Source organism: Panicum hallii, chromosome 6, assembly GCF_002211085.1.
Source record: "Panicum hallii strain FIL2 chromosome 6, PHallii_v3.1, whole genome shotgun sequence".
In the NCBI taxonomy this organism is placed as follows: domain Eukaryota; kingdom Viridiplantae; phylum Streptophyta; class Magnoliopsida; order Poales; family Poaceae; genus Panicum; species Panicum hallii.
In genome coordinates, this window is record NC_038047.1 from 37,574,276 (window position 1) to 37,596,543 (window position 22,268).

General features: G+C 46.9%; 3 protein-coding genes and 1 non-coding gene across 5 annotated transcripts; 1 reads left to right on the forward strand and 3 right to left on the reverse strand.

Annotated features, from left to right (window-relative positions):
- Positions 1 to 130: 130 nt before the first annotated feature.
- Positions 131 to 201, reverse strand: TRNAG-CCC. The gene has a single exon. It is a non-coding gene; the product is annotated as a tRNA-Gly (tRNA).
- A 2,807-nt stretch (positions 202 to 3,008) lies between these two features.
- LOC112897649 (DNA repair protein RAD4) lies at positions 3,009 to 8,744 on the forward strand. 2 transcript variants are annotated; one of them, XM_025966002.1, is made up of 13 exons: positions 3,009 to 3,211; positions 3,300 to 3,379; positions 3,846 to 4,142; positions 4,572 to 4,664; positions 4,839 to 4,934; positions 5,043 to 5,144; positions 5,246 to 5,322; positions 5,803 to 6,531; positions 6,915 to 7,080; positions 7,190 to 7,384; positions 7,458 to 7,607; positions 7,705 to 7,914; positions 8,250 to 8,744. In XM_025966002.1, the coding sequence occupies exons 1-13, from the start codon at positions 3,151 to 3,153 to the stop codon at positions 8,610 to 8,612; spliced, it is 2,619 nt and encodes an 872-aa protein (XP_025821787.1). In that variant the 5' UTR covers positions 3,009 to 3,150; the 3' UTR covers positions 8,613 to 8,744. The 2 variants fall into 2 exon arrangements, with proteins under 2 accessions (XP_025821787.1, XP_025821788.1); XM_025966003.1 differs by having other exon boundaries at positions 5,273 to 5,322.
- Positions 8,745 to 12,659: 3,915 nt separating this feature from the next.
- On the reverse strand, positions 12,660 to 15,285 carry LOC112898274 (probable inactive receptor kinase RLK902). Its single transcript, XM_025966630.1, has 3 exons — positions 15,280 to 15,285; positions 13,380 to 14,754; positions 12,660 to 13,294 (listed from the first exon to the last, which is right to left on the reverse strand). Exons 1-3 carry the CDS (start codon positions 15,283 to 15,285, stop codon positions 12,660 to 12,662), a joined length of 2,016 nt encoding a protein of 671 aa, XP_025822415.1.
- A 684-nt stretch (positions 15,286 to 15,969) lies between these two features.
- Positions 15,970 to 22,042, reverse strand: LOC112897401 (probable LRR receptor-like serine/threonine-protein kinase At1g67720). Its single transcript, XM_025965689.1, has 15 exons — positions 21,538 to 22,042; positions 20,695 to 21,232; positions 19,922 to 20,427; positions 19,662 to 19,794; positions 19,501 to 19,572; positions 19,354 to 19,422; positions 19,206 to 19,277; positions 18,885 to 18,953; positions 18,509 to 18,660; positions 18,193 to 18,434; positions 17,655 to 17,781; positions 17,252 to 17,317; positions 16,977 to 17,160; positions 16,749 to 16,884; positions 15,970 to 16,629 (listed from the first exon to the last, which is right to left on the reverse strand). The coding sequence occupies exons 1-15, from the start codon at positions 21,629 to 21,631 to the stop codon at positions 16,279 to 16,281; spliced, it is 2,811 nt and encodes a 936-aa protein (XP_025821474.1). The 5' UTR covers positions 21,632 to 22,042; the 3' UTR covers positions 15,970 to 16,278.
- Positions 22,043 to 22,268: the final 226 nt, after the last annotated feature.

Here is a 22,268-nt window from a genome sequence, read left to right on the forward strand (position 1 = left end):
TGAAGGTTGAAATCGAAATACTAGTCTCATCCATCAGGAAAATGCGAGTCCTAACAACGAATCCGTTTAACAAAAAGAAGAGAATAAGCAAAGACAAAAAGAAAAGGAAGCGACTACAAAAAACAAACATTGCGCATCCGGGGAATCGAACCCCGGTCAGTACCGTGGGAGGGTACTATGATACCACTACACCAGATGCGCTTGCTGACTTCCTTTATCCACAAAAGGATACTAGATTAGCGGAACATTCATACTACCACTCCTCCCAAGGTTTCCGCTCGATTTCTCTCGCATATACAATTATATATATACATACAGTCGTGCTAATAAAAGTTTCTGGAGAGCTTTTCAGGGCATCATCATTTACCGATTTTGGAATTCCATATTAAGTTCATGGAAATCATCTTAGGAATTGATCTCAACAGTCAGCCAACACGCGACGCCTGGCAGGGCAGCCGATCAATATCCTTAGCTTCCGAATGCTAACCATCTCATGTTCCAGTACGAAATATTCAGTCCAAAGCTTATTACATATACGCACGCATGTGGGTCCATGCTTCTCCCAGTCTACTCAAACTGAACAGATAATCACCCTAAGTGTGATTTTAGTGGTTGAATGATAAGCGTCCTTAGAAAAATAAGTCATTCTAGAATTTAAAATTTATTCTAAAAAATAAGCCATTTAACTTTATTTAGAAAGTGCACGTGCATGCAAAAATCAATTATTAATTAGTATCAAATAGGAGTAAAAAATAGAAACAAATATGGTTATTTTACCTCTTGTTATTCTATCGTAGAATTTCTAGAATAAGTTTCGGACCGGAGGAGGAATTAATAATAGACTAACAACATTTGCTAGCTAGCTAGTATATAAGATTTAAGGGGTGTTTGGATCGAAGCGTTAATGCCTCAAAGTGCTAAACTTTAACACTAGTGTATACAAATAGAAGTGCTAATGAGGTGGGCTAAACTTTAGCTAAGATCTAAAAATTTTAGTAAAAATAAAGTGCTAATAGGTGCTAAAATTTAGCACTCAACTTTAGCGCCTTCAAACATGCCCTTAGTCTTATAAATAAATGCAAACACCTCGATCAAAGGAAGTGGAAGACATGTTTAAAACTTAATTAAGAAAATCATCGGAAGGCCCAAGACTTCAAACAAATGAAGTACGGAAGAACGTGAAGAGGAACAATATCGTTTGATTATTGCATTCACCGGAAAAATAACCAAGAGCTAAGTCATCATGTATAAGCTCACAATGAGCCTGAGACGACGGCCTTCGGCGCGGCGGTGTCCAGCTGCTTCTGCACGGCGGCGCTGGCGACGATCGAGGACGGCGACCGCGGTATCCAGCTGCTGCGCGCTGGAGCGTCCTGCGAAACGTGGGATCCCAACCTGATGGTCTGCCCGCCGGAGCCGCCTCGGACGGCGACCGCTATCGTCCCCTCAGACTAGAATGAGACGATATCTGGATACATAAAGCTGGCGTTTGGACTTTGGACCATCTTAACTTGGATGCAAGTCTCTCCTCCGGCCGCTTCATGCAGGTGCATCATCGTATTTTGTTTCAGGAAATAGACAAAAAGATTGTACTAATACACTGGGCTGCCAGAACAAAAAAAATGATCTTATAAATTCGTGCATTATGGTTCTTATTCCCACTTTGTTATTTGCAATAATTGCAGGGCGCCACTTGCCTTTTCATTCATTCATGCACTTAAACATAGGGGTGGTAAAAGGTTTAAAAATTTATCTAGAAAATGTAAGGGTTGGACTTAGAAAGGATCAGGCTCTTATTTTATAGAATTTTGAGCTAAAAGTATATAAGAGTTAAGTTGGATTATAAAGAGAGCACTAACATCATGATCCGTTACCACCCCTGCTTATAATCATGATCTATTATCACCCCTCTTTATATATGGATCGTAAGCGTCGTCTTCAACTTATTGCCTCCCTTTTACGGTCTCCATCGTCTAGCCATAAGCATAATCATGCATAAGCATATATAACTGTATAAACTCAAATGAAACACTTAAGCATGTTTATCATTATGATCTGAGACCAATTCTCAACACTATTCAACATATCACTCATCGCAACACCAATGCAGCAACAGCTGGTGGTGCATAACTCCACAATTGCATTTTAGAGTGCGCGCAGGATTTCGGTGCTGCGGTATTAGGATGCAAGTTTTATATATTTTGGACCAATGGATCGATCATAAAAGTTGATAAAATAAATTAGAATAGCATTCTGCTTAAATAATTTGGAGGAGAAATGAGCTAGAGTGACATGCCATCATAATTAATTAGCAGACCCAAAAAATACTATTAGATACCCACCTACGTCCTTATGCGGCATACATGATCCTGCCAAAATCTTCAATCTTGCAGCATATCCCAGAAGCCGAATTAGTCCCGTAGCTGTTGGTACTGTGGATTGCCCACGGTTGATCGAGCAGCCTTTTCTAGACCGTGGTTACCAGTATCCTTCCTTGCATTTGGGTCCCCTTCTGCACGGCAGCTCCAACCTTTCAAGAGATGCTCTCTTGCAAACATACATTCAGATGAAACGTGCATAGGTCAATGTTGGAGAAATCGTTACTGTTATTGCATTGGCGTCCATGTAACTAACAATATGCTGGTTCTGCTGTCCAGAGATGAAACAGCAAGATCGATGCTTCTTTTTGTTCGTGCAGGGGAGGACTACACGTGGTCTCGTCGTGTGGGCCGTGTGTTTTCTAGAAAGGCCTTTCAATGGGCCAGCCTTGCCGTCCGTCCGGCCCAAGTAGCCCGGATGGCAACGCCTGTGCCCGTGCGCATTGCGGCCTTGCCGCGCGGCGGGAGGGCTTTGCTTCTGCCCAGTGCCCACGGAAGGAGCGGGTCCCACCCGCCCCCGTTGAGAGCGACCTGCTGCCTCGCGGTCGCGGCGCGCGAAACCCCCCAGGGCCCCCATCCCACTCGCCACCAGCCACGGCGCCGTCGCGCTCCCCCTCCCACCCCCCCCCCCCCCCGGTGCCCCTCCCTTCTCCGAAATCTAACGGCCGGCGGCCGCGCCGGCCCCTCGCCTCCCCGTCCTTTCGCCGCCTCCTTTTGTTTTCTTTTTGCGTCCCCTCAGCAAGGCGAGGCGACGAGCTCCAATCGCCTGCAAATGCGGCGGACCAGGAGCCAGTCCGCGAGCGGAGCGAGAGCGGAACCCTCGCCCTCTGCCGGTTCGTCATCCCCCGCCTCCGGAGTCCCTCTCTCCTTTGGCTGCTGCGTGTTTCCCCCATTAGAGATGAGTACTCTGTTGTGCTGCAGGGCCAGGCGCGGAGGCGGCGACCGGCGTGGCGGGTCGCCGGAGGGCTTCGCCGGCAGCGAAAGGGAAATCTCCTGCCAAGGTGAGTTTTTTTCGTTGGTGCCCCACGCGTCTGCGTGCTACTCCGTAGTATTAATTTAGCTCGCATGTCGGTGCTGGTAGAATCCCTAGGAAGTTAATTGGGCATTGCGGCCGGGATTCCAGAGGATGAGACCGAATGACTGTGTCCAACTGTCCATGGGGAGGCTCGTCAATCAAGCTGCTATAAAGTCAATTGGGGTTTCTCCATGGCTTGAATTGATTGTTTAGGGAGGGGCACACATTCAGTCCCTTCAGGTCAAATGAAGCAGCATACTTTCACTTGTCCAAGTGTGCGGTTTTGTTGTGCTAGGTTATACATTGTGTTCCAGACTTCAACTGAATCACCCCAAAGGAAACTATAGTACCATAGAGCTATTCTGGATATCATGTAGAAATTAATAAACCTATGTTACTTTTGTTCAGACTAAATGGTCCATGATGGGATTTACTTACATCGCTCTCTTTAGGTGGAAGCGGGATCACCACTTGGGAACACACGAAAGAAGGGCAGAGCCAAGGCAGAGACGCAGGATAATGCCAGCGTTGAGAGGTGCGGTGCAGGGGGCCTCGAAAAGAACAATTTGGAGGAACAGGTGGAGGCTGTTTGTGACAATGATGCAGCTGACATGGACTGGGAAGAGGGACATGTGGAACGCAATGAGTATTCTCATGAGCTTGGAGAGTCCTTCACTGTTGAGTTCAATGATGATGTGCCTTCTTCTACTACCAAGAAGACTGTTCGGAGGGCTACTGCTGAAGAGAAGGTAATTTCTTCATGACTCTTAGAAATTTCTAGTCAATGTATTCAGAATGGATAGACTCATGAACATGTCACCTAATATTTAACCAGTTGCCACAACTTTATGGCAATCAAACTCTTATTGTCCATCTGGCCTTATGGTATGCACTCAGGATTGCCAGACACCAGCTTGTGTGATGAGCAAAATTGAATTATCTGCAGGCTCCTCGCAAAAAAAAAAAGAATTATCTGCAGGCTTGCTACAGGCAAACCTTTATCTACGCATCATTATTTCCCACAAGCCTTGTAATGAACAAGCACTGGAGATAAAAAAAAGTTAAAATAATCTTACTATCTATTATTTTCTATCAGGCTCCCATTTCTTTTCCTAGTAAGCATATATTTGATGTGGCACAGTTAATAGCCTTCTACCTTTATTGTCTGATTTACTCAGGAGTTAGCTGAACTTGTGCACAAGGTCCATTTGCTTTGCCTAATAGCAAGGGGTAGAGTAGTTGACAAGACTTGCAATGATCCTCTTATTCAGGTCCGTTACAGTGGTATTATCATCTCCATCTCTTTGTAATATCTTTATCATATATACTCCATTCCATGTTCCAAAGTCCAAACAATGAAACTAATGTAAATTTAAGGAAGTACAAGATCTGTGGCTGCCTTTGAAGCTAAATCATACCTGTGTTGTTTCTAACATTATTTGCAGGCTTCGATTCTCTCTCTTTTACCGAACCATTTACTATGGAGTGTTGCTGATGTTCGAAACCTGAAAGCTGTTAACCTACAAAATCTTGTGAGCTGGGTAAGCCGCTTCTCTACTTAATTTTTATTCACCTATACATTTGAAGTTTATGACAAGATTTTTCTTAAAAATGTTAGTCTTTTTAAGTTGCATGTATTGTACTTGCAGTTCCATCGTACTTTTTGTGTAACCGCACAATCTACTCACAGGGGATCTTTTGTATCAAATTTGGGTTTCACTATTCAAGATCGTGTAGGCACTGCAGAAGAGGTATTGAATATGATCCCTACACTGAAGAAATCAGCTGCCCTATCTTATCCATCTTTTCTTTCATATTGTCTCTGAAGTTGCAATAACCTCTTTTTGTGAAGCTGTCACACAAATGGTCTTCTATGCAGGTTTGTGCACTTTCAGTGGCATTGTTCAGGGCACTTAACTTAACAGCAAGGTATATATTTTTCTGATTAGATGTGCTTGAGTTTAAGAATATCTTAACTGTTTGCATAGGATAGCAATACATCATTTTGCTTCCTTATAGTTCTTATGACACGCTGCTTCCTTTGGCATTCCGTACAGATGTATAATGAAATTAGACGATATCTGTGATATGTAGAATTAGTTTTGTTTTTTACAGTGATGACTGGATTTGCTAACCTATTTGGGGAATAGGAAAAGGTCGGGCAAGAGTAAATGGATTTAGGTGGCAATCACACAAAGTAGAATCAATAGTCACCTAAGACATGTTTTAATTTCTCTTCCACCCTCATCAAAATAACCATGCAGATCAAGCAATCATCACTTGCCATGCCATCTGCCTTATGAAGTAAACTTGGTTATGTCCCTTGGAAAATGGGTTTTTGCTACAGACCTGTTTCTGTTTGAAGTCATTGAATGATTGAACCATCCCTAAACATGCATTCCCTTGTAGGTTTGTTACAAATCTGGATGTTGCTGGACTCAAACCTGATACTAAAGTGATGGGAACACTCAATCAAGATGCATCTAGGCTTTGTACAAGGTCACTACCACATAGTTCTGCAGCTGCTGATGGTAATGTGGTTAGTTCTCCTGCTCTACTGAAAGATAATACTCAAGATAGTGTCAGCATGAATCAACGAAGAGGCGGTCTTGGAAAATCGAAACAGACCTCTGCTTGCAAGAGAAGTTTATCTAAAACTTTGTCAAGCATAAAAGCAGATAATGAAAGTAGTTGTATATCAGCCAGCAGCCAACTTCCATCCACTTCCGGGAATGCTGAAGTACCAAAACGGAAAGGGGATGTGGAATTCGAGTTGCAACTGGAAATGGCTCTTTCAGCTACAGCTGCTGAAAACCAAAATAATAATCAAGTTAATCATATGAGCCAATCAATTGGTAGCTTACAAGATTCTGCTCTACCAAAGAAGAAATTGCGTCAAAATACAGAAGCTACATCAAGCTCAAGTGCAGTTTGGTCAAGAAGTGCTGGCGCTCCATTATATTGGGCCGAGGTATACTGCAGTGGGCAGGCATCAACAGGAAGATGGGTGCATGTTGATGTTGTGAATGATCTCCTTGATGCTGAACGCAAAGTAGAAGCTTCTTCAGCTGTTTGCAAGAAGCCTTTAAGATATGTTGTTGCTTTTGCTGGAAATGGAGCCAAGGATGTAACAAGAAGGTTTGCCTTTTGCATGATACCTATGTTTGTGTTGTGTGCTTGTGACAGTGACACACAAATGTTACACCATCTTGCGCTGCTTATCAGCCAAATTAATCACAGCAGAACTACTAAGGATTAAAAGTAAAAATAATGTTGTCATGACTGCTGAGTATTTTTTTCCCTAACGCACACTAATTCCAAGTACCAAGTATCATTATTTTATAAATTGAATGATCATGAGCACTGTATTGTTTTATAGAACTTTAAAAGTACCAGGTATCAATAATTTTATGCTTTGCCGAGCTGAACTTATACTTTAGTATCACTATAAAAATAGGAGGTTTCTTGATTTGGAACTTCTTGAAAAACTGGTTTCTTTATTGTCTTCCACATGTTTCCAGGTATTGCTTGCAATGGCACAGAATTGCACAGGGGAGAGTGAATCCAGAGTGGTGGGAGAATGTTTTGGCACCACTAAAGCAGATGGAGCTGACAGCAACAAACAATTCTGAAGACATGGAACTTCAAACCAGAGCCCTAACAGAACCTCTTCCTACCAGTCAACAGGTACATCTGTGCAGGATTTAGGATAAATTAGTCTAATTTCTTGTTGTCCCCTTTTGCTTCTGATAAAATTTCTTGTTGGTTGGCTTTAATGATTTATGAAATCATTCAGGCCTACAAAGACCATCACCTATATGCTCTTGAGAAGTGGCTTCACAAGAACCAAATTCTTCACCCCAAAGGTCCAGTTCTTGGCTTCTGCAAAGGGCATCCTGTTTATCCAAGATCATGTGTTCAAACACTGCAATCAAGACATGGATGGTTGAGGGAGGGCCTGCAAATCCGAGAAAACGAGTTGCCTGCAAAGGTTCATAACAGCAGCACTGATTTTTAGTTTTCTTAGTTTTGAACTTTCAATACTAATGTAATGCCTCCATTAGTTTGTTACACGTCCAAAAAGTACTTTCAATGCTCAGTCAGTTCAATCAAGTGCTAACGAAGATGCTCTTAAGCCAACCTTGGAACTATATGGTGAATGGCAACTGGAACCGCTGCAACTTCCTCATGCTGTAGATGGCATTGTGCCAAAGGTATTAGTAACTTATTTTTTAGTATGGCTCACCATTCAGAACCTTCGGTCCTTATTTTCTTGTGTTCCATGCTGATCGATGCTAAAATGTCACCAAGAATGAACGAGGCCAAGTTGATGTGTGGTCAGAGAAGTGCCTTCCACCTGGTACAGTACACTTGAGGTTACCAAGATTATTCCAGGTTGCCAAGAGACTTGGCATTGATTATGCTCCTGCCATGGTTGGATTTGATTATCGAAGTGGTCGGTGCCTTCCAGTTTTCGACGGAATTGTTGTCTGTACTGAATTTAAGCATGCTATCCTGGAGGTATGTTGTGGCATGACGAGTATTTTTTGAATGTTTGAGCCTATAATCCTTTTTTATCGTGATTTACCTGATCTATGAAATGATTTAGCGATGCTATCTTGTTAGAAGGTGAAGTTATTTCAGTTAATGACTCTGATAAGTTATTGTATATATGAAGCTTGGTAATTTAGGAGATCCTTGTGATACTGAGATGCACGTTTCTGAAAACAGCCTGTATAAATACATGTACTTTTTGTCCAAAGCAAGCTAAAAGTCTTATCTTTTTCAGCACCATCGTACCATCACTGTTAGCTCTAAAATTGATGTGATACTTATGCATTCATACCTCCTACTAGGCATATGCAGAAGGAGAGGAGCAGAGACGAGCTGAGGAGAGGAAGCAGGAGGAAGCTCAAGCGCTCTCCAGATGGTATCAGTTGCTCTGCTCCATTGTAACAAGACAGAGATTGAAGGACTCCTATAAAACACCTTCACACGGGCTTGGTCATGAAGAGGCGCTCGGAAATGATAATATCCAGAAAAACACTCTCAGCAGTCAACGCTCAGAAAGGAAGCCTATTTCAAGCAAACTGCAGACAGATCATGAACATGAACATGTGCACGAGTATCCGGAGGAAGACCAGAGCTTTGACGAGGAGACGTTTGTGCGGACGAAACGTTGCCCTTGTGGTTTTTCAATCCAAGTAGAGGAGTTGTAGCTTGAGTACCAGAAATGGACCAGGTTTGTAACTGTTTGTAACATATGGCCCGTTTGAAAGCTGGAACCCAGAACATTCAGCTAGGTTAACAGCAGTTGTGCTTAATTTATCTGAATGTTGCAGTTACTATCATGCCGTTTATGATGCACTTACTGATTCACATAGTACTCACTATGTTCCAAAATGTAAGTCATTTTAGTTATCCTAAATAATATTGTTCTAATTTTGTTAACGTTAATTTTGATAAAGTTTATAAAAATACTACTATCTATAATACAACAACAACAACAACTTAGCCTTTTGTCCCAAGCAAGTTGGGGTAGGCTAGAGATGAAATCCATAGAAAATAAGAATAAGAAACATAAAAAGGGCACAAGCCAAAGGAAGAGTTAGAGTTAAACAAAAAATAACAAAGGTCACGGTTCAGGTACGTTAATTGCTAATCTCCAAGCGCTCCTATCCATAGCTAATTCCTTAGCGATATTAAGGTCTTTCTTAACCGTCTTGTCCCAAGTTAGTCTAGGTCTACTTCTACCTCTCTTAACATTATCGTCCCGCTTTAAAACTCCACTACGCACCGGCGTCTCGGGAGGCCTCCGTTGTACATGTCCAAACCATCTCAACCGATGTTGAATCAACTTCTCCTCGATAGGTGCCACCCCGACCCTATCTCGAATCTCTTCGTTCCGGACTCTATCCCTTCTTGTATGCCCGCAGAACCAACGCAACATACGCATCTCTGCTACACTCAGTTGCTGGATATGTCGCCTTTTTGTAGGCCAACATTCAGCACCGTATAACATCGCCGGGCGAATCACCGTCCTATAGAACTTACCTTCTAGCCTCTGTGGCACCTTCTTGTCACAGAGGACGCCCGAAGCCTGCCGCCACGTCAACCAACCAGCTGAAATTTTATGTCTAACATCTTCATCAATATCTTCATCTTTCTCAAGCATTGATCCTAGATACCGGAAAATATCCTTCTTGGCCACCACTTGACCTTCGAGGCTAACCTCCCCATCCTCATGCCTAGTCGGGCTAAAATCGCACATCATATACTCGGTCTTGGTCCTACTCAGTCTGAACCCCCTCGACTCTAACGTGTGTCTCCACAGCTCTAACTTCATATTAACCTCTGCCCTACTCTCGTCAACTAGCACCACATCATCAGCAAAGAGCATACACCAAGGGATATCACCCTGTATGTCCCTTGTGACCTCATCCATCACCAAAGCAAATAGATAAGGGCTCAATGCTGACCCCTGATGTAGTCCTATTTTAATTGAAAAGTCACTGGTATCGCCATCACATGTTCGAACATAAGTCATCGCATCCTTGTATATATCCTTGATGAGGGTAATATACTTAGTTGGGACGTTGTGTTTTTCCAAGTCCCACCACATGACGTCTCTCGGTACTTTGTCATACGCCTTCTCTAAATCAATAAAGACCATGTGTAAGTTCTTCTTCTCCTCTCTATATCTCTCCATCAACTGTCGTACTAAGAAAATCGCCTCCATGGTCGACCTCCCAGGCATGAACCCAAACTGGTTTTGGGTCACCCTTGTCAATCTTCTTAGGCGATGCTCGATAACCCTCTCCCAAAGCTTCATCGTATGGCTCATCAGCTTAATACCCCGGTAGTTAGTACAACTTTGAACATCTCCCTTGTTCTTGAAGATTGGTACTAATATACTTCTCCTCCATTCCTCCGGCATCTTGTTTGACCGGAAAATTAGGTTAAAAAGCTTAGTTAACCATACTACCGCCCTCTCGCCCAGGCATCTCCACACCTCAATGGGGATGCCATCGGGACCCATTGCTTTACCTCCCTTCATCCTCTTTAGAGCCTCCCCGATCTCTGCCTCCTGAATCCTCCTCACAAAACGTCTGTTGGTATCATCAAATGAGTCGTCCAACTCGAAGGTAGGACCCTCATTTTCCCCATTAAACAACTTGTCGAAGTATTCTCGCCATCTGTCCTTGATCTCCTCATCCTTCACCAGAAGTCGATCTGTCCCATCCTTGATGCATTTGATTTGGTTTATATCCCTTGTCTTTCTCTCGCGGGCCCTAGCTATCCTATAAATGTCCTTCTCTCCTTCCTTCGTACCTAGCCGTTGATAAAGGTTATCAAAAGCCTGACCTTTCGCTACACTTATAGCTCGCTTTGCAGACCTCTTCGCTAATCTATAGCCCTCGATGTTGGTTACGCTCTTGTCGAGGTGAAGGCGTTTGAAACACTCCTTCTTCTCCTTAATAGCCCTTTGCACCTCGTCATTCCACCACCAAGTCTCTTTCACTTTCTGCTTGCCTCCCCTACTCACACCAAACACTTCTGAGTACACCTTCCGAACACATGTCGCCATCTTTAGCCACCTATCATCTACATCTGCTTCTTCTTCCCAAGGCCCCTCGCCTAGCATCCTCTCCTTAAACGTTTGTGCCTCTTTCCCTCTAAGCTTCCACCACTTCGTTCTCGCAATCTTGGCACGTTTGTCCCGGTGGGCACGTATCCGAAAATGAAAATCCGCCACCACAAGCTTGTGTTGGGGGACAACACACTCCCCAGGTATCACCTTACAATCTAAGCAGGCACGTCTATCCTCTCTTCTAGCAAGGATAAAATCGATTTGGCTCGAGTATTGTCCACTATGGAAGGTCACTAGATGAGACTCCCTCTTTCCAAAGAGGGTATTCGCTAACAACAGGTCGTAGGCCAACGCAAAATTCAAAACATCCTCCCCCCCTCATTCCTACTACCATACCCGAAAGCCCCGTGTACTCGCTCATATCCTACATTAGTCGCACCCACATGGCCATTGAGATCTCCTCCTATGAAGAGCTTCTCGCTGATAGGCACGGTACTAACCATGCTATCAAGGTCTTCTCAGAACTGACTCTTGGAGCTCTCACTAAGACCTACCTGAGGGGCATAGGCACTGATCACATATTCAGAACCAAATCTCCAATGACCAACCGCACTAGGATAATCCGTTCGCCTTGCCTCCTAACATCTACAACTCCATCCTTAAAGCTCTTATCGATCAAGATGCCTACACCATTCCTACCCGAAGTTGTCCCCGTGTACCAAAGCTTGAAGCCAGAACCCTCCACCTCCTTCGCCTTCTGGCCCTTCCATTTAGTCTCCTGCATGTATAGAATATTTACACGCCTCCTAATTGCTACATCGACTAGTTCTCTTAACTTACCTGTTAGAGACCCTACGTTCCAACTACTTAGACGAATCCTAGTTGGCTCGGCTAGCTTCCTTACCCTTCGCACCCGTCGAGAGAAATGCGAAGACCCTTGCTCATTTTTCACTACACCCGGGCGCAAATGTAGCGCGCCACAGAGGCTGCGACGACCCGACCCTTGCTCACTTATCATCGTACCCAGATCACGATACGACACGCCCCTGAGGGGATGACGACCCGGCCCTTGCCCATTTAACACCACACCCGGGTTCCGATGTAGCGCGTCGCTAAGAGGGTTACGCCCCAACGAATTTCTTATGGGTTTCATTTCCATTAGAGTGGCTGATTTTTTACGCTGGTTCGCCAAACCTAACACAACCCTCCACATTTTCTCATCGCGGGCTTGGGACCGGCAACGGCAGTGTTTACTACTATCTATAATACCAAACAAATATACTATCGAGACATTTCATGGACTTAGGGTGAATTTAACGAAATTAATTTGATGTCGATAATGGTAATTTTCTATATAAAAATAGTCAAAGTTAAAAGTTGACTCAGGTCAACACTAGACGTCTGACATTTTTTAAACTAAACGGAGGGAGTACTTACGTTAGCTCTCATACTTGATTGAGTTCTGAATTTGCAACTTTAATGCATTTATACCAAGGAATTAGTAATGCTTAACGAAACAGAGGAAAAGAATGTCACAAGAAACATTTGTGCATGAGCTTATGCCACTGCAGAATCCGCAGCCAAAAAAACATGGAACATGAACAAATCAAAGTACTTCAAATGAAAACCAGAATGAATGAAAGTAGCTGACGACAAAGGCCGGCTGGCTGGCCGATCATGCCGACGCGCTCCGGCTGCCGTCCGTGCTGCTGAAGTCGGCTTTCCGGCTGGCGTCCTCGACGATGCGCTCAATCCTCGCCTCCACCTGGGCCATGGATGGTCGCCTGTCGGGGTGGTGCTCGGTGCAGTCCATGCCGAGCTGCAGCAACCGCAGCATCTCCCCCTCGACGCGCGGCTCGTTGGCGATGGCGGCGTCGAACACCTCGGACGTCCACTCCTCCTGCACCACCGACCGCACCCACCGCGGCAGGTCCACGCCGTCGGCGTCGCCGGCGAGCACGAGAGCGGGGGCGCGCCCGGGGGCGCGGCCGCTCAGCAGCTCCAGCACCACCACGCCGAAGCTGTACACGTCGGCGCTCTGCGGCACGGCGCGCGCGTCGGTCACCTCCGGGGCGTGGTACCCGGCGTCCCGCCTCGGCAGCTCGGCGGCGCCGGCGAGCTGCGCGACGCCGTAGTCGGAGACGTAGGCGCCGTCGCGCGCTGCGGTGACGACGATGTTGGACGATTTGATGCTGCCGTGCGACGACTTGGCTCCGCCGCGGTGGATGAACGCCACGCCGCGCGCCGCCGCCAGCGCGATGCGCGCCCGCGCCGTGAAGTCCAGCCGCGCACGGCCCTCCGCGCCACCGTCTGCGAAGCGAGAAAACAAATCTAAATGGCATGGCGGGTACACTAGGAGATCGAAGACGCGAGGTTGATCGGGAACGGGACGAACCGTGGAGGAGGGCGGAGAGGCTGCCGGCGCCGACGAAGTCGTAGATGAGGAGCTTCTCCTCCTTGCTATAGAAGTAAGCGCGGAGGCGGGGCAGGTTGTCGTGGCGAAGGGCGCCGAGCGCGGCCGCCTTGTCCTGGAACTCGCGCTCAGACAGGGGCACCTCGCGGAGCCGCTTGACTGCGAGGACGGGCTCGCCGCCGTCGAGCGTGGCGCGGTACGTCGTGCCGAGGGTGCCCTTGGCGAGCACCTCGGCCGACGCCCGCAGCAGCGTCTCCAGGTCGTACGGCCTCTCCGGCGCGCTCCCCAGGAACACCAGCTTCTTGCCCTCGCTGATCATCGCCGGCGCGATCGGCGGGGCGTGCGACTGCTTCACGGCGTCCCTGTCCGTCCTCGCCACGGTTACTGTTATGGGCGTGGTACCCCCTTGCACGTTTGCCGCCGCACCGGCGGCCCTCCCGGCCGGCGCCGCCCGACGTCGGCGGAGGCAGGCGACGAGCCCCATGATGAGCAGGAGAATGAGCGCGGCGCCGACGATGATGCCGACGATTGCCCAGCGCGATAGCTTCCTCTTTTTTTCACCCGCAGACGGAGTCGGCGGAGGCGCCGGCGGCGTGGAGTTGGTGCACGCGGCGAGCGGGGCGTCGCAGAGCCCCGTGCCGAGGAACGCGCTCGCCGGCATCCTGGCGAGCGACGCCGGCACGGGGCCAGTGACCTGCGCGTTGAACGACACGTTGAACCGCGAGAGGTTCGGAAGGTAGAGGCCCGCCGGGAGCGCGCCGGCGAAGCCGTTGCTCTCGAGGAAGAGCGTGTCCAGCTGCTTGAGCCGGTTGAACTCCTGCGACACGCCGCCGGTGAGGCGGTTCAGGGCGAGGTCGACGTGCCTGAGCACCGCCAGCGAGAAGAGACCCCCCGGCACGGCGCCGGTGAGCTGGTTGTTCCTGAAGGACACCACCCTCAGCTCGCCGCAGTTGCCGACGTCGGCCGGGATCTCCCCCGCGATGGCGTTGTGCCGGAGCGACAGCTTCCGCAGCGCGGTGAGGTTCCCGACCGTGCCCGGCGGTATCGTCCCGGACAGCCGCTTCCCGGGCAGTCGCAGCTCCACGACGCGGGGCCCGGCCTGGGACTGCGCGCACGCGACGCCGCGCCACCCGCACGGCGTCGCCGCTGCGGGGTCCCACGGGAGGACGCCCCCGCGGTCCAGCGCGACCCGGAGCGCCAGCAGCGCCGCGCGGTCCCCCGTCAGGTCCTGCGCCGCGCCCCCGGGCAGCGCGGCGGCGAGCAGCAGCGCGGCCGCCACGAGCACGGCCGCCACGCGGGCACCGCCGATCGGCCGCCGCGGCCGCGCCATCGCCGGCACAGAACCGCTGCCTCCAAGCTATACGGACCTCGAACTAAGAACGAACAGCGATGCGAATGGCAACTAATAACCAACCAATTAAGCAGCCGGCCGGGCGCATGGAACAAGAGGACGGCCACGGCCGCGGCGCAAGAACACGTCGCCGTGCGCGGGTGTCACTGTCAGCAGGGGAGTCGGAGCTTCGGAGGCAGCCTCGCGTTCATCAGCGGCGGCGGAGGAACCGGTGGCGCGGACGCGGTCGGACCGGAGGTGTAAACATGGCGGGAAATGACAGGAGCCTTTTATACTCTCCTCGTGTTTGAAGCTGGTGAGCTCGTCCAGCTGCGCCGATGCAAATCTGCGGCACAGCTCGGATTAACAATTCTAGTTAATAACTCGATTAGTTTAATCGCAAACAAAACCACGGCGAGTCTGGAGCTGCTACTAGGTCGCCATGGACGGCAGATTGGAGTGTGCTCTCTGTGGTGGATTGGCAGCTCTGGATGTAGTGACACTCCGGCTAGTCGGACAAGCAACAAGCTGGTTGGTTGGAGGCTAGCTAACCGGCATCGGGCTCGACGTGGATCGGGCTGAACGAGAGAGAGCCGGTCGAGAGAGACAGGGGATGACGACGACGGTAAGAGGTGAAAGAACTGAGGCGTGGCGCTTGGATTTGAGGAACGCGCCGCCGGGGACGCCTTGCGTTCTCCTCCGAGTCCTAGCTAGCTTTGCTGGTGTTGTGATGCAGCTACATGCTCCTCTCTTCTCTATTTCTCATGATACGCACTCAAGCATTCCACAGCACGGATTTTGCTCTGGATAACAGGGTCAAAATGTTTGAATTGCATGAAAAAAACTGTCATAAAAGTACTTCCTTCGTTCCGTTCCAAATTGTAGATCGTTTTGGCAAATCTAGATATATAGTTTTGGTATGTATTTAGAAACTGTATTTATCTAGATGCATAGCAAAAACATCCCAAAAATTCATCAAAACGATCTACAATTTGGAGCCCTCTCCAATTTTAAATAGAAGATTTTAGCCTTCTCGTCCTCAAATGTAAGTCATCTCCGATTTTAATAGAAGATTTTTGCCTTCTCGTCCTCAAATGTAATTCATCTCCGATTTTAAATAGAAGATTTTTGCCTTCTCGTCCTCAAATGTAAGTCATTCCATATCTCATAACTCGTATACTCCTAGTATTTTGTTTTTTCCATGCCCTTGCTTAAGAGTTACTATTCCTGAAGATGAAAGAATCATCTCCAAATTACCTGAGGTGGATAGTGGTGTTGTGCTGCTTATGGGCTGGCACAAGTGTTTACTGGGATTACAAACAAAAAATATAATATGCAGCAGCAATCCACTGATTTGAGTGCCAGCCAAAACTTTCCCTTGATTTCCTCCTTGCTACCCATACATAACAATTACTTGCACATTTACACACAGCTCAGCTCAGGGACTGTTCAGTTACGAGCAAGCACACGAATGAAACCGACATCTAGGACTCAGGTTGACAACAACAACCCCTTCATATAAAATTATGGCCCGTGTGGTTTCTTGCCATTTCATCTGAGACCTGGGCGCATGAGCAGCTCGTCGAAGGACGCGCCATTGTTCTCCAAGTCCAGGTTGTTGTTCACCGATGACGAGTCGCCCATGGACCTGTTGCTGCTGGACACGAGCAGCTGCTGTTGGATAGTGGTGGAGCGCTGCATCTCCTGGGGTCCCCGCTCAATGGCGATGGCGTCCTGGATCTCCTTGAGCACCTCCGAGATGGGAGGCCGCTGTGCACCCTTGGGCTTCACGCACATTATGGCCACCTCTGCGATCTTCCACACTGACTGCAGGTCGTAGCCTCTGTCCATAGATTGATCGATGATGGCATGGATGTTACCGCCCTCGATGTGCGATCGAGCCTGCCAAGTTCGTTCAGTTTTTTTTGGTCCATTTATCGATCACTAGTACTTCACTAATGGCACTAATGGAACAGGAAACAAAATGCACAAAAGCTAAATAGTTATTGTTCTCTTCTTACCCATGCAACAATGTTACGGCAGTTGAGCCCAAAGTTGTCATTTGAGATTGGCTCGTGGCCTGAGATGAGCTCCAGCAAAATCACGCCAAAGCTGTAGATGTCACTCTTCTCTGTCAGCTGCTGCGAGATGTAGTACCTATCCACAACAAAACATAAATAAAAGGTTTTCAGACACAATGCTAGAGAATCATACAAAATGCTGTTCTCAGACAGATTGCTTGGACTTACTCTGGGTCCAGGTATCCCACTGTTCCTCGAACGATGCTCGATACATGAGACCCATCCACTGCAGGTTTTGATAGCCCAAAGTCTGCAACTTTTGCTCTCATGTTCTTGTCAAGGAGAATGTTGCTGCTCTTGAGGTCCCTATGGATGATTGTTGGGGAGCATCCTGTGTGCAGATACTCTATACCTGTTTTTTAGCCATATCATATTCAGCATGGCGGCTAATTGTCCATATTCAATATACAAGTAGGGTCTTGCAAAACTAGCAGAGCACACACCTTTTGCAGCATCTTCAGCAATCTCAAGACGCTTCAGCCAGCTAGTTATTTTTTCCTCAGAAGCTCCTGAGAAACACCACCAAAAGTTTAAACTCATTTGTATATGTTTTCACTATAGGGTGCAGTCATCTAATACTCCATGTTGCTGCTGAGGCTTATCACTGAATAATATAAGCTATTAAGAGCAAAACTAGGGGCATTTGAGCATTCGACATACAACAAAAACTTTTCTATCATTATGGAGAATCTGATCTAACAACGTGTTCGAGCTCGGTTAATTAAGCATAAAGGAATGCTCTGCGAGTCCTAAAGATGTAAAATCAACAGCATAGGGAATCCACCTACTGACAGTTTACAATTGATCCTACAAAGTAGATTTACCATCAGTTGGAAGTGGACCTACCACGAAGGTGCTCTTTTAGTGTCCCATTATGCATGAACTCATACACTAGTATGTTCTTGCCATCTTGCTGACTGTAACCAAGGAATGTAACCAGGTGTCTATGATGTATTCTCGAAAGCAATGTGACCTGAAACGAGATGTTAGTCAGATAACTAATCAATTCATCACAGAAACCATGCAGAAGAAAAATCAAGCATGAAAAGAAAATGGTGCATGCAATACTTTCATTATGCAATTGTTCAGTTGATTGGCATGGAAAAATGAAAGGGGCGCTAAAGATATATATGCAAGAATACTTCAAATTCCGGATTTAAGGCTGCCAGTAATTGCGAATTGCATAAAAATATACAGAAGTGTTGCCTTCGACTAATTTTAGAACAGACTGAGGCTATGTAAGTTATGCAACTGTTTTTCCACTTAGTGGGTGATTACATCATAAAGAAACAGGGATAATCGCATCAGATCAGGCTCTAGCATCTCAGACTATTCGTTTTCCCAAACATTCATAGGAGACGATAAGGTTATTATAGAAACACACCTCATTCAAGAATTCTCGGATGCCCTGATAGGAGTCATTTGTGAGAAGTTTGACTGCAATCTCTCTCCCATCAGCCAACTTTCCGTAGTATACTATGCCAAACCCTCCAGAGCCAATTCTTCTCTCAAATTTGTCAGTAGCATCTTCAATTTCAGATAAAGAAAATCTGTGTGCTGATTCTGTAGCTACTTCACTAAAATATGAGCCAAGTTTTTTTGCAGGTGCTGCAATAACAACCGTGTCTGGAGATGGAAAAAGAATCACTGCATGCCCTAGCATAATATCAGATGTGTCAATTGAGCTGAAGAGTGTGTACCTTCATGAGGTTTCTTCTTTCTCCTACATGTAAAGAAATAACATCCAAATGCAGCACCCAGTAACACAATGGCCCCAATCACCACACATATAATTAATATGGTGTGGCTAATGCCATTGTTTACGATGTGAAGGTCACTGTTGCCTGAGAAGCTGCAGGCATGTAACAAATTAGAACAGATGGGAGTCATGCGACCATCCTAAGAACAACATAACTATTTGATCTACATATGTAAGCATTTTGGTGCCACTGAAGAGTGAAGGTTCTCAAGCCACAGTAGTGCTCAAAAGCATGATCTGAAATAAATAATCTGCTTGAAGGAAAATGAAACTATGATCTGAAATAAATAATCTGCTTGAAGGAAAATGAAACTAACTTCAAAATAATGCTTCTCTTGAAAAGTGATTTTGGAACCTGTCCAGACAGCTTGTTGTTTTGGACATACCTGCAAAAGATTTAGTTCATAAGAGTGGCCCTTTCCATAAGACCCTTGCACAGATGTAGTCATATGAAAAAAAAATACTAAATCACTATCATCAACGGTCGTTCGAGTTTCTTGAGCAGGAAAAGACAGAATTGTAAACTAATAAAGAATTAAAGATAAAATAGAAAGGAAAGGAAATTGAAGAAATACTGTACTATGATCTCCAAAGTATGGAACAGATTAAGAAAAGGTGCACACAAGAATTAAACTTACAGCTCTTTCAAGTTAGGCAGGTCTCCCAAAGAAGGTGGCAATTCACCAGTCAACTGATTGTTCTCAAGGTGACTGGAATGAAGAAAAGCACCACGTATTAGTAGAATCATTTCAGAATAACATATTATCAAAATAACTGGAAACTCACATATACTGCAAATTACGGCATGCGCTGAAATCAGGAATTTGGCCAGAAAATGAATTACCATCAAGCCTTCTGCATTTACAGAAATAAGTAGATCAGTCAATAGAACATATACTTGGACAAGATAAAGATAAAGTTTTCAGTCCTTACAGCTCAACCAGCCCTGATAACTTTGTCAGTTCCACTGGGATACTTCCTGTAATGTTCTTCCCAGACAATGTGCTGCACGAAAACAAATTATCAGGTGTCACATACTGTTTTACTAAGGAAGACAAAAACCTGAAGGTGGAATGATATCCTAGCTATCATACATTGAGAACACCCTTGGAGCATCTTCTGAACTGCATTGCACCCAGGACCATGATGCTGGTAAGCAAGGATCGCCACCCTCTTGTGCCCAACCTGCTTCTGAATATCGTGACACCATGCTGGCCATGATACTTGCTGTCAATGTTACATACATCAATTTAGTCAAAAATGGAAATCTTTGTTTGATGTACAATGTTGAAACATAAGGGACTCTTGTAGCTAGGAAAAAGAAAAGGTCGCCGAAACATGGACAATTGCTCACCATCTTGAGATCCCATAGTAATTTGGACATATTTGTAAATCTCCAAGGCATTCAAAATAGGCCCCTTTGAAGAATCATTTGTCTTCCTGAACCCGAAGGAGAAAACAAACGGAAGTGACAAGTTCGTGTAGCCTGGTTCATACAAACGGTATTTTCCCTGAGCATTCTCTTCAACGTCAACAGTCGGTTTACTGAGTGCCGGCATGCCAGGGACGTCTAACTTAAATTTCCTCGTTTCATTTGGTGCTAAATCTTCAATTTCTGCAAAATATGAGACGCCCCATGCATTTGCTGGGAAACCTTCCAAATCAAGTCGGTAGTTCAAGGACCCATCCTGGCCAACTACTGCTGTTTGCATGACCTTTTCGGGCGGTTCTTCATTGATACTGACAAATATGGGCTTTGTAGTTGATATTCTTTCAGTCCCTGGAGCAACATCGACAAGGTAATTTGCTCTCCTCACAGAATCAGATTCCCAGATTCTATCAAATGGGTCATCAGGGTATCTGTGGAACAAGAAAAGGTTGCTCTTCAATCATCTGTTTTCATTACAACTTAGTTATGACAGTAAAGTGAAGCATGATCAGAAATTTGACATGTGGCAGCACAGCATTCATGGACCTTTGAGCTCATCAGGACAGAGAACCATAACAACAATCACATGCAGCCATACAGGATATTAAGTTTATAGTTGGGCATAGAACTCTAGTTAAGAACTCTGGTATGAAGCTAAGTATAATGTAAAGGCATGAGCATGGTGTTGTTATTAGTACCTGACTGAATCATTGCTTTCTGCTCCAAAATTTATCCTTGCAGACAGTGCAAGAAAGAAGCGCGTCTCATCAGTGGTGTAGTAGAGTGAACCATTAAACTGGCGGAGCTCGAGAGTAGAGATGAAGGGCTGTCCTGTGCTGGCATTGGAGAGGCAGACGCTGAGCGTTGGAGCAGCAGCCAAGATAATTGCTTCCTCAACCACGGGGGTGGTGGCGTCATCTACGACAATGGTGGACCAGGGAGACGCTCCTAGGGAAATGTCGAACTTTGGATAGACGTTGCTGTTGTCGAAGTTGCCATAGAGGAAGGTGGCTCTGACGAGGTAGCGCGTCCTGTTCCTGACGTTCATGGTGTAGCAGTACTTCCTGTTGTCCGCGGGGAAATAGCGCACGGTATTGAACTGCTGGCCCTGCAGGCCGTTCTGGACCAGCAATTGTGCTGTCTGGCCACCGGAGACGAAGGTGGCGTCGGAGGTCCACTGGATCCCGATGGCATCTGTGTGATCACGAGCTCCCCCGCAGTCCAAGCTGATGAAACCTGCAGCGCGTGATGGGAAGGGGAAAGGTGGTGAGGTTTAGATGCAGAACTAACACAGTACAAGCCACTACACTAGCTTGCTTAGTCAGCTTAGATTTAGGTGTGGAACGCAAGCTGTGGGCGCAAATCAAGCAGGGAATTACTGCTGCCATGCCGCGGCCTGCAATTTCACAAATCTCCTCACGCATGAGCATGACCAAGAACTGTGAACGCGTAAGCGGGGCGGAAAAAGGGCGGCGGCGCCGTAAGCAAAAACCGAATCTTTGGAGACGAGAAGCAGAGAATGGGGATGGAAGGCGGCTCACCAGGCTGCGCAGCGGACGGTGGAAGGAGAGGGAGGAGGAGGAGCACCAACATCTGGAAGTGGAGGAGAGCCGCGGCGGTGAAGGCGGAAGCCATGGGACTTGCGAGGTCCGCCTCTGTCTCAGCCACAGCGAGGGGAGGGCAGGGCCTCCTTTTCTCCCCAACCCGAAGCTCGGCAGCCTACCTGGCTGCCCGAGGCACGAAGCGGCCCGCACAGCCTGCTCGCCGCCGCCGCCGCCGGAGCAGCAGCAGAAGAAACTGGACAGGACGAAGAGCAAGGAGATGAAATCCAGCTTTTCTACTTCTCCATCTCCACGGTAACCTTGTCGTTAACTAGTGATAAAGTGGTCGATTAGTATAAGTACGCGATAAAAAAATCCCGACAGACAGAGGACGGGCATCGGGGACCGAAGAGAGCGAATGTCCGAGAGGAGAAGGTCCAGTCCATGTGCAGACGGGGAAGAAAAAGGTTCGGTTGGGCTGGGCGGGTGCGATTCTGTGCGAAATGGAGGATTCCTCAGCCAGCTCCTGATGGAAGGTCAGATCGAATCTAATCAAGTTTGGTGCCAACATTTGCTGTTCCAGACGCTCCGGTTGCCCGAACCAACAGCTGCCGCCTTGATCAAGCTGCATTGGGGGCTATGAGAAAGGAGTCAGTCGTTGGCTGACACAGTAACATTTACCATGGTCAATGTTGTTCCTCTCAGATGCACTGGATGGAGGATTGGATCTA